A 16,050-nucleotide genomic window follows, 5' to 3' on the forward strand; every position below is an offset into this window, starting at 1 on the left:
CTCACCTGTCTGGAGGGAACACTGTTCACTCCAATCGGCAAGTTCAAGACCTCAGCACCCCTGGTAATTGCAGTGCACGGAACTCCCAGAACCACGATAATTTTGTAGGAAGCTGTCAGAAATCACAGATCTAAGGACTTGTCTCCACAATCTGCCATCTCAACTCTTATTTTGAGCTGCGGCCTGAGCTATTAAAAACAAAACATTCTCGTGGGCAAGCTCCACAATTAGCCTCATTTCCACACTAGAAAAACTGTTCTGCATGAGCTGAAATTGCACAGAGATTGTTTCTTGTCATAGTGATGCTGTTTCAAGGGCCGTGCTGAGAGCCAGCGAGGATGTGACCCAGTGGTAATCTGAATTGCTTCACCAAACACATTTTTATCCCATCATCTCAGCTACATGAAAGGGAGCCACAGTGCTCGTGTTCAAGACTTTACGGTCCCGCTGTTCAGCAATAAAATGAGGCAAGAAATATTAGCCGTCCCGGGCTGATGCCTTAATTCTTTCCCAACAATGTCAGAGAATCTGTACCCTACAGGTTTTAGTGCTGGCTAAAGCCTGACCCTCAGGCTGGCTTGAATGGAGCGGGAATGAGTTAAGGAGAGCCAGAAAGCTTTAATGGACACGGATTCCGAATAGCCCAGCTTGTGCGGGCCTCCTGCGGACTCACCCTCCTTTTCACAGGCCTCGATTGTGTATGGCCCCAACAGAGACAAAACTACCCATGAGCAGAGGTTACCCCCAGCCGGTGCAGGTCAGAGGCATTCTGGGGGGGAAGGGGAGAGGGGGACAGAGGGGAAGTGAGGGGCACATGGAGAAGGAGGGAAGTGGAGGTGGGAGTGGGGGAAGGGACCACTGAAAGATGGTCTGGATCATTTATAAGGAGAGATTCACTAAGTCCCAGGCTGAGACCCGATCATCTCACCTCTAGGCAAAGCATTTTTGAAAACTGGTTCAGAACAAATGGGAGCTATCCTGATGGGAAGTTGAACACACTGTGATATAATTTTCAAAACAAATAAAATGCTTTTCTCTGGTTTTCCAAAAGCTGCAAGTCTGAGGTTCAGAAGCTCTTAATAGGATGGCCTCTAATTTGACACTGCAAGATTTTAAAAAATTACAAATGGGTCATGTTTTACACACCAACAGAAGCCTTTTCCAGCAATTTTTCAATTATTGCATTGTGAGCCCTCCAAGAAAAGTAACTATTTTGGCTCACAGAGCCCAAAGTTACCAAGTAAAGGGAACAGCCTGTTCACAGGTTTGCAAACAGTCCTTTGAAATGTAGCATAGACTGTATCTGGGAGCTTTCTGGAAGAACATGGGCTTGACGTGGTCCGTCCTTTCCCTCTCAAGGGTCCTTAAACTTTTTAGGTGGGTCTTGGGCCCCTTTCTAAGTCTAGGGAAACCAGTGGACCCCTTCTTCAAAGAATGTTTTTAAATGCATAAAATAAAATATGCAGAGTTACAAAGGAAGACTATTAGAATATAGTTATCATAAATATTTAAAAACAATTTTGCAACATAGTAACTATGTTCCTTTTTGCTAACTAACTAGCAGTAGGCCTAACTGAAGTCGTAATGAGCAAACACGATACTTTGATGAATCTGCAACCACTCCCACGTGATATGAAAATATCTGTGGATGGTGCCTATTGGTGACAAAGTCACTAATACCACTGTGGTTGGTTGCTTGCATTTATAACATTAGTTAATGCTAAGTTTCAGTTAGAGTTAATGAAAATAAAGATGTATTTTTTTCCCCATCAAGTTCATAGGAGCCCTTGAATTCTATCAATGGAGAAGAAATCCTACTAGAGGCAAGACAAAGATCAGGACCTTCTGCCCCAGGGTTAAGCTGAGGGGCAGTGGGCCAGGGACTCACTACACCCTCACTTCACTGGGAACCCTTCTTAGGAAAGCCATTGCATTCTCTCCTCCTGCTCTGATGCTTTCGAAATGTTTTTAAAGGCAAATTGAAAGCATGTCTTACTCCTGCAATCCTGAAGGCTACATGTCCAAAGATTAATAAGGACCTTTGATGTGTTTCTTCAACAACTGGAATTACTCTTGACAAATAAAGGGCTGGTTAATCAGCTAATTCTGAATTTTAATCACGATCTTGTTCCAGTTCCCTTGGGTGGCAGGAGCTTTGGGATGAGGGCTTTTCTTTACGGAGTCAGCCCAGAGAGGATCTCTGTTACCCACACCCTCACATTTTGGACATACGCTGACTCCGAGGCAACTGGGCTCACACGTATCCCCTCTCTGGTCCTCACAGGGGAGCTGTCATCTTGCAATCACATAGCCATCGCATGCCATTGCAGGGGCAACCCAGCAGGCAGGCCCCCCTTCAACTGCCGCCCAGCCCCCCTCGCAGCCAGGCTAGGCTGCGGCGCCGACACACAGGAGCCGGCTGCGGAGCTGGGTCTCTGGCTCTCGGCGGGGGAGCGGGGAGCGCGCTCGCCCACGCCCACGCCCCCAACATTCGCGGGCGCACACTCCGGCGCGCGCACGCTGCCAAACGCGGGCGCACGCACATGGCAGCCGGGCCGGGGACGACCCTGTCAACTGCAGCCCCAGAGGTCCGGGGCGCGCAGCCGGGTCCCCTCCAGGGCGCCGCCGGCCGCCCCGCCCCGCCCCGCCCCGCCCCTCGAACCCGCCGTGCCGGGCGCGCCGTGGGCTGCAAACTTTCGCGGCGCGAGTCCGCCAAGGCAGCGCGCCGACTCGGGCTCGGTTCGGCTCTGCGCTACTCCGGACAGCTGTGACCGCTGGCCGGGCGCTCGGCCGCCGGTACCCACGGACCGCGCGCCCGAGTGCCTGCTCCGCTAAGCCCCTCGCCCCGCGCGGACCCCGGTATCCAGCGCCCTGCTGCCCGGGCTCTCCCCGCGCGCCCTGCTGCCGCGAGGTCAGTCCGCAGCCTCTGGTGCGCCAGCGCTCGCCTTCCTCCTTCTGGACTTCGGCCCTTTGCCGCCCTCACCACACCATGGCTCGTGTCCCTGCTCGGACCAGCCCGGGATCCGGGCCCCAGCTGCTGCTGCTGCTGCCGTTGTTTCTGCTGTTGCTCCAGGACGTGGCCGGCAGCCACAGGGCCCCCGCTTGGTCCGCACTGCCCTCGGCCGCCGACGGCCTGCAGGGGGACAGGGATCCCCAGCGGCCCCCTGGGGACGCGACCGCCACGTTGAGCCCCGGCGCCCAGGACATGGTCGCTGTCCACATGCACAGGCTCTATGAGAAGTACAGCCGGCAGGGCGCTAGGCCGGGAGGGGGCAACACGGTCCGCAGCTTCAGGGCCAGGCTGGGTAAGTAGAAGGTGCCCCAGGACCCCTTCTCCTCATTCTCCACCTTCTTCACTTTTCTGTCTCCCCACCCGTGCACCTCTACTTTTCCTCTTCTAGCCAACAGGTGGGTGGTTCATTCATTCTTTCACTAATGATTCACTGATCTCTCCATGCCAGGCCCTGAACCTCCAGTGGGGCACCAAGAGTGGCAGTGGGTGGCACAGAGGTCCTGCCCCTGGGGTGATCCCACATCGCTGGACATACACAGACTACCCCATACACAAGGCTCTAAGCACAAAGAGTGGAAGAGGGAACATGGGCCAGGGGAGTATCCCTATCATAGGGGCAATTACGTGGGCACTTTACAAATGAGGGCACAGCCGGTGAACATAGGCAGCCCTGACAGAAGTTCCAGGCACTGGGCCCTGTCAGGAAGCAGGAGCCGCTAGCTGGTGGCAGCTATGGTTCCTGTGTCCAGGGAAGCAGAGTAGACTGAGAAGGGCCTTGGCTGCCCGGGATTGAGGACTTCCACGGACTGGCATGAAGCATTCAGACCACAGGGGTTTAAGGAAAGGCCCAGGGGCTTAGGCAGTGGGAACACTCTGCCTGTCTCCGGCCTCTGTCCCACCTTTCCACTTCCTCAGCCCCTTGAATGGAGCTGGGCAGAGGGCACTTGCAGAGGCCCATGCTGCCCTGCTCTGAGAGCACTTCCAGGCTCCTGCCTCAGCAGCCTGCCCACCTTTGCAGGCCCTGGGTAGAGAGGAGGTGCAGCCAGGGCCACAGGGGTGGTGAGAAGACCCTGGTTGTCATGGTGATTACTCCTGGTTGCAGAATAATGTTCCAGAAAATGTGGATGGGGGTCTCCTGCAGCTCTGTAGAAGATGAGGCCATTCAATAGGAGAAAAATCTGCAGTCTACAGGCTCCCCTCCTGAGGGAGAGGGAAACAAGCCTAGCTGTGGAACTAGACAGCCTGGGGTCAGATCTGTCACTGGCTGTGTGACTCAAGGTAACATCTGTGGCCTCTCATAACCATGGATTGGGGAGCACCTGCCACAAAGAGGCCCCATGCCCTCCTCCTCCACTTAGCAGACTCACCAGGTCAGTGGCCCTAGGCTGCAGGCCAGTTGGATCTAACTCCATCCTCGCTCATAACTTTCTTGCACCATGTGGGGTCCATTTCTGGAGGAACATTATTAAATTAAGCCATTTAAGAATCATCTGGCATGAATATGACCTTGGGTAAATCACTAAAGCTATGTGGACTGGAGTGTATTCATCGATAAAATGGGCAAGGCTTGCCAATATCTCCCCTGTGCAGTTGAAGGGAAGATGAAGTGAGGTCATAGGTGTAAGCTCAGAGCCCAGCACCAGCCAGATTAAGTGTTGATGTATGGGATTTCCCTGGGAGCACAGAGAATCGTGCTAAGTATTGTGTATTCCTGTGGGTTTAAACTTGACGTTGCTTCTCTATTAACTCAATCCTCGAAGCCTTGTAGTTGAGGAAGCAAGGCCAGCAGGGTCACTGCTGCAACACGGGTGAGCCTGTCCACTGAGCCTATCTACTTGCTGCAGCCAGGCGTGGAGATGCCTGCTTGTGTCATTCTGTTTTCACAGAAAGGGGGTAGTACAAGTAGCAGTGGAGTTCAGGATATTAATCTCAAAAAGGACCTGAAGACAGTGTCTCAAATCCAGCACTCCCACTTTAAAGATAAGGAAACTAGGACTCAGAGCTGCGACCAGGGTCTGGGAGGGGTAGGGTGAAACAGATAAGCCTGGGAAATCAGGATTCTGGTAGTCTGGAGTGTCTGACAAATCCCTCTTTGGAAGCCTGAGGCACATTTGGGTGTGAATCCCAGCTGTACCAGCTACCAGGTGTGTGCTGTGGCACAGGTTAGTTTACCTCTCTGAGCATCAGTTTCCTTGTAGTACAGTGAAGAAGTGAGGATTAAATGGGCTAAGCAGGTTTTGTGCCTTGCGTACAGTGGGGGCCCAGGCAGGTTGCTTGATCCTCCCCTCCCTTGATTCATCTAAGAGTTTCATGCCGAGCCCCTTGCCTGCCCTCAGATGCGCCTGCTTCCTGATCCAGTGACCTGTCTGAGGAGGTATGAGTTTGGGCAGGGACCCTTCTCTCATGGATGATGCCACCCATGTGGGAGGCTTCAGGTGTGGTCCGAGAATATGCCAGTCTCAGCCTGCTCCCCAGTGGTGGGTTTCTGCTGCCTCAGTGGGGCAGCACCTCTTCCTGAACAACAAATGCCTCCATCCCCACAGCCTGCGGTACGTAACTATACCTCCCCTGCCACCGGGCAGCGCAGCTCAGCTGCCAAGTGCTGGCTGTGAGCTGGCCTCGTGGGGTCCAATTCCCAATTCTGCGATCTGGGCAAGGGACTGAACTTATCCATGACTCAGTTTTTTTCACTTCTAAAATGGGGCTAATAATGCTCCCCTCCTTATAGGATTTTTTTTAATGGAAACTGAGATATGTCAAGTGCTTACACCATTCCTGACACATGTAAGTGTCAATGGTGTATTAGCTCTTGCTGTTGATATACCAGCCACCCCTTCCTTCCCTCCCTCATTGCTCCCTGAAGTGCATTTTGTTCCTTATTAAATCTGCATCGGTGGAGAAAGCCTATGAGCCTGACCCTAAGGGTTAAGGTTAGACCACCCCTAATTCCCACTGAATGATCTGTGTTTAAATGTAAACTTTGTCACCTACCAATGTGATACTGAGTTGGTTTTCTTCATCTCTAAATTGAGAATAATACTACATATTCACCTGTCAAAAATGCCAAAATTCAAGTTGATTTCAGTTCCCCAAGTATTTCCTAAGCACTTGGTTTGGTGCCAGATGCTGTAAGCTCAGGGAACACAAAGATGCCCAGAAAAGCTCATAAACTAGCAGGGCAGATCAAAGTAAGCAGCAGAATAGGGCAGCGGGCCTGGGGGGTGCCATATAGGAAGGAGGGCAGGGGTGCTGTGAGAGCCCAAGGGTGCACTGACCTGGCAGGGGGCGGGGCCTCTGGGTGGGGCCAGGAAAGCCTTCCCAGAGCAGGCCAGGCCCCAGCCACTTTGAAGGGCAGGTGGGGCTTAGCCAGGTACGGAAGTGAAGCTGTCCACTGTGTTCAGAGACTGCCAGGAGTTTGGTTTTAATGATAACGCAAGGAGAGAAAGGCAGGAGATGGAGACGGACAAACAGGTTGCAGGCAGGCCATGGAGAGCCATGAGTATTATGAATTTGTTCCCCCACAGGCAATGGGGCAAAATACAATGTACATGCATAAGGGACAGAAGGAAGGAAGGAGGGAGAGAGAGAAGAAGAGGGGAGAGAGAGAAAGGAGAGAGGGAGAGAGAGGGAGGAAGAGGAGAGACTGCAGGGAAAAAGAGGGATAAAGGAGAGAGAGAGATTATAAATAAATGCATGCTTATGGGGAAAACCTGGAAATTATAGAAGATCACAGTAAAGAACATAAGTCATCCCTAATCACGTAGCCAGATATAACCAGAATTGTTAGTATGATATTTTGGTAGAATCATTCCAGCCATATCTATCTATCTATCTATGTCTCCACTATCTATATCTCCATTGTTTTACCCTTATATGTAAGATATATATGGATATATGGATATATTTGAGAGATATATATGTGAGATATATGTGGATACATCTTTTATGGATTATATTTTCAGCATGCAGGTAAAACTTGCAGGTATTTCCATTTGAAATTATTTTTTTTCATTACTGGTCATCTTGAACTTTTCCCCATGCCTGCTGGCCATTTGCAATTTTTCCTGTGGAAACTGCCTCCTTGTATGGGAGTCCCTCCTTTCTCCTACTGATATGCAAAGGTTCTTTACATAGTAAGGATCTTAACCTTTCACTTCTAATAGACAATTTGCTTTTGAGGCATGAGTGCAACGTAAGAGGCAACAAAGTTCTGGGACCACTGTTGTGGTTAAGTCTGGAGCCCTGAACGCAGGGTGGAAAGATGCTGTGTTCCGGATGGTTGTGTAGAAACAGGAAGCAGAGCAAACAGGGCCTGGAGATTGGTTAAAAGCAGGAGTGGGAGAGGCAAAAGAGTTCTCAGGCTCCTGCTGGAGGGGCTGGAGGAGAACTGAGGCCACCCACTGAGCAGGAAGTCAGGGAGCAAGGATGTGGTGCCCTGAGGGTGGCAGTAGCTCCTGAGGCCATAACTGTTCTGAGCCCCCGCTGGGTGCCAGCCACAGTGCTGCTACTGCGCTCTGCAGAGCTGATCTCACAATAACTTTTGGAGGTGCAAATACTCTATCCAGTTTGTGGGTGAGGAAACTGAGGCACCAAGTAGTTCCATGACTTGCCTGAGGCCCCACAGCTAGTAAGGGATGCAAGCAGGAGTTGAACCTCAACCCTAGAGCCTGCATGGAAACAGGCACTAAGTACTAAATCCGTGTGAGTTCCCTGCCCTTCTCTGCAGCACCGTCTGGCCCACCGCCCCTTCCTCCAGCTTCTGTTGGTGTATGCATCTAAGTCCAGCCTTCTCACTGATTGCCCTGGTGGCTGTTTGAGGGGCAATGGGTGAAGGGACATATCTCCAAACTGTCTTGGAATCTTTTTATATAGGGCAGAGCATCTAAGGGGCTGCTCTTGGCCTGAGAGTTGACCAGCTGGACAGACCTTTGGATGAGGAAGTCCCTTCCCCCAGTACCATCCCCACTGCCCTCAGGAAGGAGGCTGAGTGCCCAGCAAAGTGGACCTGGTCACAGTTCTGAGAATTCCCAAGAGCCACTGAGATCAGCTTGTCTAAATAAAGTCGGTCTTTCTCTTCTTAGGGAGTCAGAACTCAAAAATATCAAAATAATGACCTCTGTTTGCAGAACATGCTGCAGTTCACAGCACGTGATCTTTGTCCATTAGCTCTTAAGCAGATCGTGAACATATCCAGAACACATGGAGGAGCAAAAGGCATGGGCTTGGGGTCAGACAGAGCTGGGTACAAGCCCCGACTCCACCCCTTGCCAGCTGTGTGACTTTAGGCAAACTGCACACCCTCTCTGAAGCCTCAGCTCTTTGTCCACAGAATGAATGACTGCTCCCTACTCTCTTCATGGTGAAAATGATGAATCAAGCATGCAGAACACTCAGCATAGGACCAAGCACATACACTTGGAGCTCAGAATGTCATAATTAATAAACAATTTTCTTCCAATTTACAGATGAGAACACTCAGGCTCAAGGGGAGGTCTGGCTAAACACCTGGCTGCCCACTGCCTCCATTTGGATTTGCATCATCAGTTGCATCTTTGTAAAGAATGAGGATTTCTTGACTTCTTAAGGCTGTGGTTACTGCACTCTAGGGCAGCATGCCAGGAACCCCCAGTGTTAACTGAAGTAACAGACCACACTTTTCTCTTGTCCCCACTTGGGCAGGATTTGCACAGACAATCTCATTCAACATGCATCTCTGAGCTCCAACTGTCACCTAAGCCTTATGGTGAGGTCTAGCGGTGCAGTAGTGAATAAAACTGGCAGTGTCCCTGACCCGTTAGAGTTTATGTTTTAGGAAGATAAGAGCAATAAATCAGTATACAGCGGGATGTCAGGAAGTGCTCTGAAGGCCAATGAAACAGGAGCAGACAGAGTGTTGAGGCTGTTGTCCAGCCACGGGAGCCCAGGGGACCCATTGTGGGAGGTTCCATTTGAGCAGATACCTGAAGAGGTTGAGTGGTACTGGTTGGGGAACCATGAAGGTGGAAAGAAGCATGAGGCACAGTCCTGAGAATAAAGCCACATGTCAGAAGGACAAGAAGGCCAGTGTGACAGGAGGGCAGAGGGGTGGGGTTGGGCTGGGGATAGGAGATAAAGTTGCAGAGGTAGGCAGGCCAGATCAGGTAAGGCCTTGGTAAGGGGCTGAATTTTATTTGGGGCAATGGAGGGCTCCGAGCTTGGGGGTGACCTATGACAGAATGCACCCGCACACCAGGGGCCTCGCTTGGACAGTGCTCTTTAAAACTGTGACACGAGGAGACACTGAAGATGGGTGTCATTACCGTTACCAGTCTGTCTCCCCTCTAGGCTGAACTCCTCCTGGGCAACTCTGTTATGACTCTGGTCAGCCCAGCTTAGCCCAGAGTAGGAGTTCTGCAAATCTTTATCAGGAAAACAAAGAGAAGAAGAGGAAGAAAGAAAGGAAAAGAGGGTGGATAGAAAAAGGGAAAGAGGGGAAGACAAGAGAGAAGGGAGGAAGGCAGAGAAGAAAGAAGAGAGAAAAGACATGAATCACAGGGCACCAGCACACATCAGAGGAAATAATGACTTTCTCTTCAGTGCTTCTCTGTTAGGGCCTGGGCTCAGCTAAACTGAGAGATTTCAGATTGAGGTCCCTTCTCTGAGCCACAGCCTGGAGCCCCCTGCACTTCATACATGCAGGCACATCCAGAGAGAGGACCAGCCTGTGGTCCCTCATGCACTGGGGCTGGGGGTGACCCATCTTGTCCCCAGCAGTCCCCAGCAGGGAGGGTCTTCCTGGAGCAGGCTGCCCAGTGAGGACTGAGCTTCCTCTGGCAGGAGGCATTCAAGCCACATGGAGGTAGGACTTATACCCTTTTGCACAACCTCAAAGGTTCCTCCCCACTCTGAATCTGTTAGCAGAACAATGGAAGAGTTGAGACTTGAACTAGATCAAAGAAAAACAATGTGTTGTGTTGGCTGGGTTGCAGCTCAGATATTTGGATCAGTGAATGCAAGGTACCCCAATTGATGGAGAGGACCTTGCTCTGCTAGCCTTGGTCCTTTAGATTCAAGTGGCAGAAAGCACATTTGGGGGAACCTCCTTGGTGCCTGGCACATCACTAGGCTGTTTCTGTGATCTTCCAGACAATCCTCTATGTGAGATAGAGGCTGTTGTCCCTGTGAGGCAGATGGGGAAAGCAAGGTTCAGGGCCTGGCCCCACTGAGTCCTGGGAGCTTGGTTCCTAGGGCATTTTCTAGCTTGGGGATGGGGGGTGCAACATTATTGGTAAACTTTCACCCCATCCATAGTTCATCCCCAGATGCTGCAGATACACCGCCACTACCACCAGAGTGAGCTATCGGCTGCCACTGACTTCCCAAACTTCCCTGGTGGCCAGAGTCCCCTGGATTGCTGATTAAAATGTGGAAGTCATTGTTATACAGTCAAGGCCACATGCTTGGGGAAGCCAGGTTCAAATGTGCATTGAGACCCTGGGCTGCTGCTTATGTGTGGAGCATGTTGAGGGGCTGCGACACTGTCCTGGCAGGTTTGTTGTGAGGATTAAATAAGGTAATGGCTTCAGTGTCACCTGAGCCTTTACTGGCATTTATTTATCAGGCCCTCCATAGATGTGCTTCTCTGTTTCTTCCCGCTCATAGTCCCTTAAGAGTACGTGAACAATCCCAGTTGAATTATGCCTTCTTCCCAACAGAAACAAAGAGAAGTGGAATATTTCTGTTAAAAAAAAAAAAAAATCCCTGCAGATCCTATAGGTACAGGGGTCAGAGAGGTGTGGCCCCGACCTATGCCCCTAGAGAGCCCAGTGTCTCCCACACACACTTCCCAGGCTTGGGAGCTCTGCTCCTCTCCAGACGTTCCCCAGAAGAAGGACACTTGGTTGTCAGGAAATGAAGCAGTGGGAAGGCCTGGCCTCTCTGGTGTCCTGTTAGTGTGCAGCATCCTAGGGAGGCACCAGGAAAGACTCCCCACTCCTCAGAAGCCTAGCGCGGACTTGGCCATTTGAGAACACTCACTGATATATAAAAATGTTTAGGTGATTCAAACCTGACACAATACTCATGCTGCTGCCAAGGTTGGGGCAGCTTCCTGGGACTGCTGACATGGCTATGCTGCCCTGGTGCCCTGAGGAATGCCTGCTGCCACCAGACAAATAGGAAGGAGTGGCTGGCAGCCTCAGGGAAGCCGGAGCTGGAGCATTCTAGAACCAAGTTGCAGATGTAATCGTTGAGACGTCACGGTCTTTACCTGGACCTTGGAGATTTAGTCAAGTTGCCTTGTGTAATCCTGATACTGCTCTTTTCCTGTTAAAACAATCTTGAAAGTCCTCAGGCAGAACAAAGAGCAGATGCCTAAATGGCTGTACTTTTTATCCCAGTTTCCCTTAGGAGGTGCTCAAAAAGCATAAGCGTTTATTTATTTCATCTCTTTTGGAAGAATGTTTGGGTTTAATGTGAAGTGTATTTAATGATTGCATTTAAAAACTGATTGCATAAATAGAGGGCTGTGCAAATACAGGAGGGGCTGCCTTGATGCAGGGCTTGGACCCAACCCAAGCCGTCCTGAGCACTTAATGAAGGTGTCAGTGACATTTGTTCATTTGTGCATGCAGAGGCCGTAGAGGGCAGGGGGAGCAAACAGGAGCTTTGGAGTCCAGCAGGCCTGAGTGCCAACCTGTCTGCTCCTATTTCTTTGCTGTTGCTTCTTTTTGTTGTTGTTGTTGTTTGCTATGGGATATTGATAGTCTCAACCTTAATTCCTCACCTATGCACTGAGGATTGCAAAAGGCGCCCTCATCAGTTTGATGTGAGGATTACACGAAAGGAGGGAAGCAAAGCGGGGGAGGAGGACGGTCCTGAAAGTGTGGATCGGTGGGCGTTGCTCCTCCAGCCCTGGGTGGGAGACCCTCAGGAGCACCAGCGAGAACTTCACAGCCTGTGTGGTCTCTGCTTCCCTCACAGAAGTGGTCGACCAGAAGTCCGTGTATTTCTTCAACCTGACTTCTATGCAAGATTCGGAAATGATCCTTACGGCCACTTTCCATTTCTACTCAGAGCCACCTCGGTGGCCCCGAGCGCTCGAGGTGCTATGCAAGCCGCGGGCCAAGAACGCTTCAGGCCGCCCGCTGCCCCTGGGCCCGCCCGCACGCCAGCACCTGCTTTTCCGCAGCCTCTCGCCGAACACGGCCACACAGGGGCTACTCCGCGGGGCCATGGCCCTGGCGCCCCCAACGCGCGGCCTGTGGCAGGCCAAGGACATCTCCCCCATCGTCAAGGCGGCCCGCCGGGATGGCGAGCTGCTTCTCTCCGCCCAGCTGGATTCTGAGGAGAGGGACCCGGGGGTGCCCCGGCCCAGCCCCTATGCGCCCTACATCCTAGTCTACGCCAACGACCTGGCCATCTCGGAGCCCAACAGCGTGGCGGTGACGCTGCAGAGATACGACCCCTTCCCTGCCGGAGACCCCGACCCCCGGGCAGCCCCCAACAGCTCAGCGGACCCCCGCGTGCGCCGAGCCACGCAGGCCACTGGGCCCCTCCAGGACAACGAGCTGCCGGGGCTGGATGAGAGGCCGTCACGCGCCCACGCGCAGCACTTCCACAAGCACCAGCTGTGGCCCAGCCCCTTCCGGGCACTGAAACCCCGGCCAGGGCGCAAAGACCGCAAGAAGAAGGGCCAGGACGTGTTCATGGCCTCCTCGCAGGTGCTGGACTTCGACGAGAAGACGATGCAGAAAGCCCGGAAGAAGCAGTGGGACGAGCCGAGGGTGTGCTCCCGGAGGTACCTGAAGGTGGACTTCGCAGACATCGGCTGGAATGAGTGGATAATCTCACCGAAATCTTTCGATGCCTACTACTGCGCGGGAGCATGTGAGTTCCCCATGCCTAAGGTAGGATTTCTTCCGCCTTTTGTCAGATTCTAAGGCTCAGCTCTGCCGCTACCGTCAAGCTCCTCAGTCTACAGGACTTCTGTTTCCCCATCTGCAAAGTGGGAATAACAGTACCTCCTATCTATTCCAGGCAGGAAATAGGTAGACATAGGTCACCAGTGGCAGCCCGTAGGGTAGTTGCCGCTCACATGTGTGAGTTTGGCTGTGTTTTTTGAAGTATTGGCATGGTTGAATTGGGACTTTAAAATGAGAACATTCTTTTGAAAAGCAGGAGAATCCATGTCTTTAGAAACACATCCCCACATAGCAACTATCTGCAGAGGTAGAGTAGATGCTGCTTCCTGTACACAGGGCAGGCCCCAGAAGCTCCTTCCTGACAAAGGCTCTCATTTCTGTTCCCAGCCTGGACCCCAGAGTGTGGGGATCTATGACCAGCACAGTGCTAGCCTCCTCAGCGGCTCTCCCACTGTAGACTCCCTCCTCCTTGCAGCTCAGGGCAGGAATCCACAGGGAATAGGCCTTCACTGTGCACAGGGTCTGCGGGACACACAGCACTGGGCTGTTCTGTCTGTTGCACCAGCCTAAGGCTTTCCAGTTCTCACCTTCACTCCAGCCTGGGCTGTGGCTGAGTCCATCCCTCTCCCTGCAGCCTGCCCTGCAGCAGCCTGGCTGCCTGTGATGTCAGCCCTCGGCACTCAGCACACAGTTTCTTCCTGCTTAGTTACTCTGCCCAGGGCAGTCATGCCTTTCCCTCCAAGAAAAGAAAGTCAGTGCATAAATCCAATTTGAACTTAAATCAGCCAGCTGGGGAAGTCCAGACCCAGACATGGGGCAGCAGTAACGTGTTTGGGAATTAAATGGCTTCTCCTCAAAACCGTGCATGTGCAAGAGAGAAGGGGGTGCCTGACAGAGAGACAGGGGCTGCTAAAAGGGCCTAACAAAGACCCAGGCAGATGCAAGCCCGGAACCCTGAAGGCTTGCAGCTGGTTGGCCATGCGCTTAGCTTATCACCCTGGCTTGCTGCCTCCCCACCTTCCAGGACACCGGCCAGAACGCTGCAAATGCAGGTGTCCCTGCCCTGCTCCCCTCCCACCACACTGACACAAGAGGGCTTCCTCCTCAACTGCACTACATATAAAAATCTCTGTTTGGCTGGTGATGCACTGAAGTGGATGACCCGGTTGGTTCATCTTGTCAGAGGTGGGCACAGTTTTCCAAGCCAGGTCACTTTCTAACTGGGGGTCTTCGTTAAGTTACTCAGTCATTTTAAGCCTCGGTGTCTTCCCAGTAAAGTCCAGGTAATACCCACCCCATAAAATTGCTAAGCTGACAAAAAAAAGGGGGTGATGCAGGGAGAGCAGCCCCTAGGAAATGTCAGTGTCCAGCCTGTCACACTGCCACGCACATGCCAGGCCTTCCCTTCAGTGGCAAGAGCACAACCTCGTGGGAAGCATGCCTGTCCTCCTCAGACTGCGAGATCAGGGCTGTGCTGGCATCTTGCTGGGTTTTCCCTCTGGGCACCTTCTGCCTGCTTCCTGGTGCTCCACGGGGATGTATGACACTCAGGCGCCCCCATGTGGCCCTGCCGTGTTGGGGACACAGCATGCCTCAGGGAAGCCAAGGGGCAGGAAGGCCTGGGGCCTCTTGGAGACCTCAGCCCGGAACTCAGCGTATGTCTGACTTTAGAGGAATCGTGTGCCCCACCTTGGGATCTCGTCCATTCCTCTAGGCAGATGCCTCTTCTGTGGCCTCAGCCGGGGAACAACAGCAGAGCAGTATGGCCTGGGACTGTGAGGACGGCATGGGTGGGTGGGTGGGTGAAAGTGGAGCTGAGGTAACCCTACTCCTTTCCTGCCTTGCAGATCGTTCGTCCATCCAACCATGCCACCATCCAGAGCATTGTCAGGGCTGTGGGCATTGTCCCTGGCATCCCAGAGCCCTGCTGTGTTCCCGATAAGATGAACTCCCTTGGGGTCCTCTTTCTGGATGAGAATCGGAATGTGGTTCTGAAGGTGTACCCCAACATGTCCGTGGACACCTGTGCCTGCCGGTGAGACCACTCCAGGGTGGAAAGAAGCCACGCCCAGCAGAGCCGCCCTCTCAGAGCCTTCTGCAGGACTTGTGGTGCAGCTGCAGACACAGAGCAGAGCTCATGGGCAACATCACTGGGGCCCAGAGAGAGCTGTCCGCCAGTGCATCATTTGGGGGTCTTTCATTGCTAGTGACTAGCCCCTTAAATGCCAGCCTGAGTCCCTGAAGGAATCTGGGAATTAGCCCTGGCCTGAAAGTTGCCCATCATTCATACCCACTGTTCTGAAGGCTTGAAAACAAACCGTGTCCACAACATTGGCTTGACGTGATCATCATCTCATAACTGAGCAAGAAGACTATGCAAATCTTAGGGCACTCGCTCCCCGCACACGGAAAGAACTCTGTTTAAATGCTCAGATCAGAACACTTTGGGCCACATAGTGATTTTGGAAAACAGGATAATCGTGGTGTAAATGGGTGTTTCAAAGTCCACTGCAGAGCTTTTATCCATACGGTATGCACATGTAGCCAATACTGGTTTCTTTTTCTTAATATATATATTTTATTTTAAAACAACAAAAAAGGAGGGCGTTGACACCGTTCCCCACAGAGATAGTCATGCTGAGTGTGGGTTGTTTAAACATGCATATTGGAATAACACATATAGTAACATGTGGGAATACTAAAAAATAACCAAGATTTTATATTTTTGTAAGTTATACTTTCTATACTGTAGATTGTGTATGTTATGTGTTTTTATGGAAAGCTAATAAATTAAAGGTACAGTGGTATCTTGAATAACTGAATGTCGCCCATTTCAAAATCTCACTGGCTCCCCATCTGTAAGTACACCATCTGGTGGTTGCTGGGGACTCAGCCTCTTTTAGGGTCGCTGGAGTCCCCTAGGCCATCCCCATACTCTCTGGTGTCTGTCCCAGCCTCCAGAAACTCAGACTTTCCCATGCCTTCCAGGGGCCTGCCCCACTACTGGTTCCTGCAAACCCAACCTAGGTGGATGTCGAGAATGGACATGGCCCCAGACAGGGACAGTGGCCTCTCGGGGTTTCTCCTCATCCCCTAGTCTCAGGGACGTTGATTGATTGGGAGGTGCCTGGGGTG

At 52.0% G+C, this 16,050-nt stretch overlaps 1 protein-coding gene across 1 annotated transcript; it reads left to right on the forward strand.

Annotated features, from left to right (window-relative positions):
• Positions 1 to 2,527: 2,527 nt before the first annotated feature.
• Positions 2,528 to 15,729, forward strand: GDF10 (growth differentiation factor 10). The gene is made up of 3 exons (XM_055274011.1): positions 2,528 to 3,305; positions 11,975 to 12,900; positions 14,763 to 15,729. Exons 1-3 carry the CDS (start codon positions 2,990 to 2,992, stop codon positions 14,952 to 14,954), a joined length of 1,434 nt encoding a protein of 477 aa, XP_055129986.1. The 5' UTR covers positions 2,528 to 2,989; the 3' UTR covers positions 14,955 to 15,729.
• The last annotated feature ends 321 nt before the right edge of the window (positions 15,730 to 16,050 follow it).

The sequence above is a fragment of the Symphalangus syndactylus genome, chromosome 4, assembly GCF_028878055.3.
Source record: "Symphalangus syndactylus isolate Jambi chromosome 4, NHGRI_mSymSyn1-v2.1_pri, whole genome shotgun sequence".
Taxonomy (NCBI): domain Eukaryota; kingdom Metazoa; phylum Chordata; class Mammalia; order Primates; family Hylobatidae; genus Symphalangus; species Symphalangus syndactylus.

Coding starts and splice junctions, on each gene's coding strand:
- GDF10 (XM_055274011.1), top strand. CDS start 2,990: ATGGCTCGTGTCCCTGCTCGGACCAGCCCGGGATCCGGGCCCCAGCTG. Junction 3,306..11,974: donor CAGCTTCAGGGCCAGGCTGG/GTAAGTAGAAGG, acceptor CTTCCCTCACAG/AAGTGGTCGACCAGAAGTCC. Junction 12,901..14,762: donor GTGAGTTCCCCATGCCTAAG/GTAGGATTTCTT, acceptor CCTGCCTTGCAG/ATCGTTCGTCCATCCAACCA.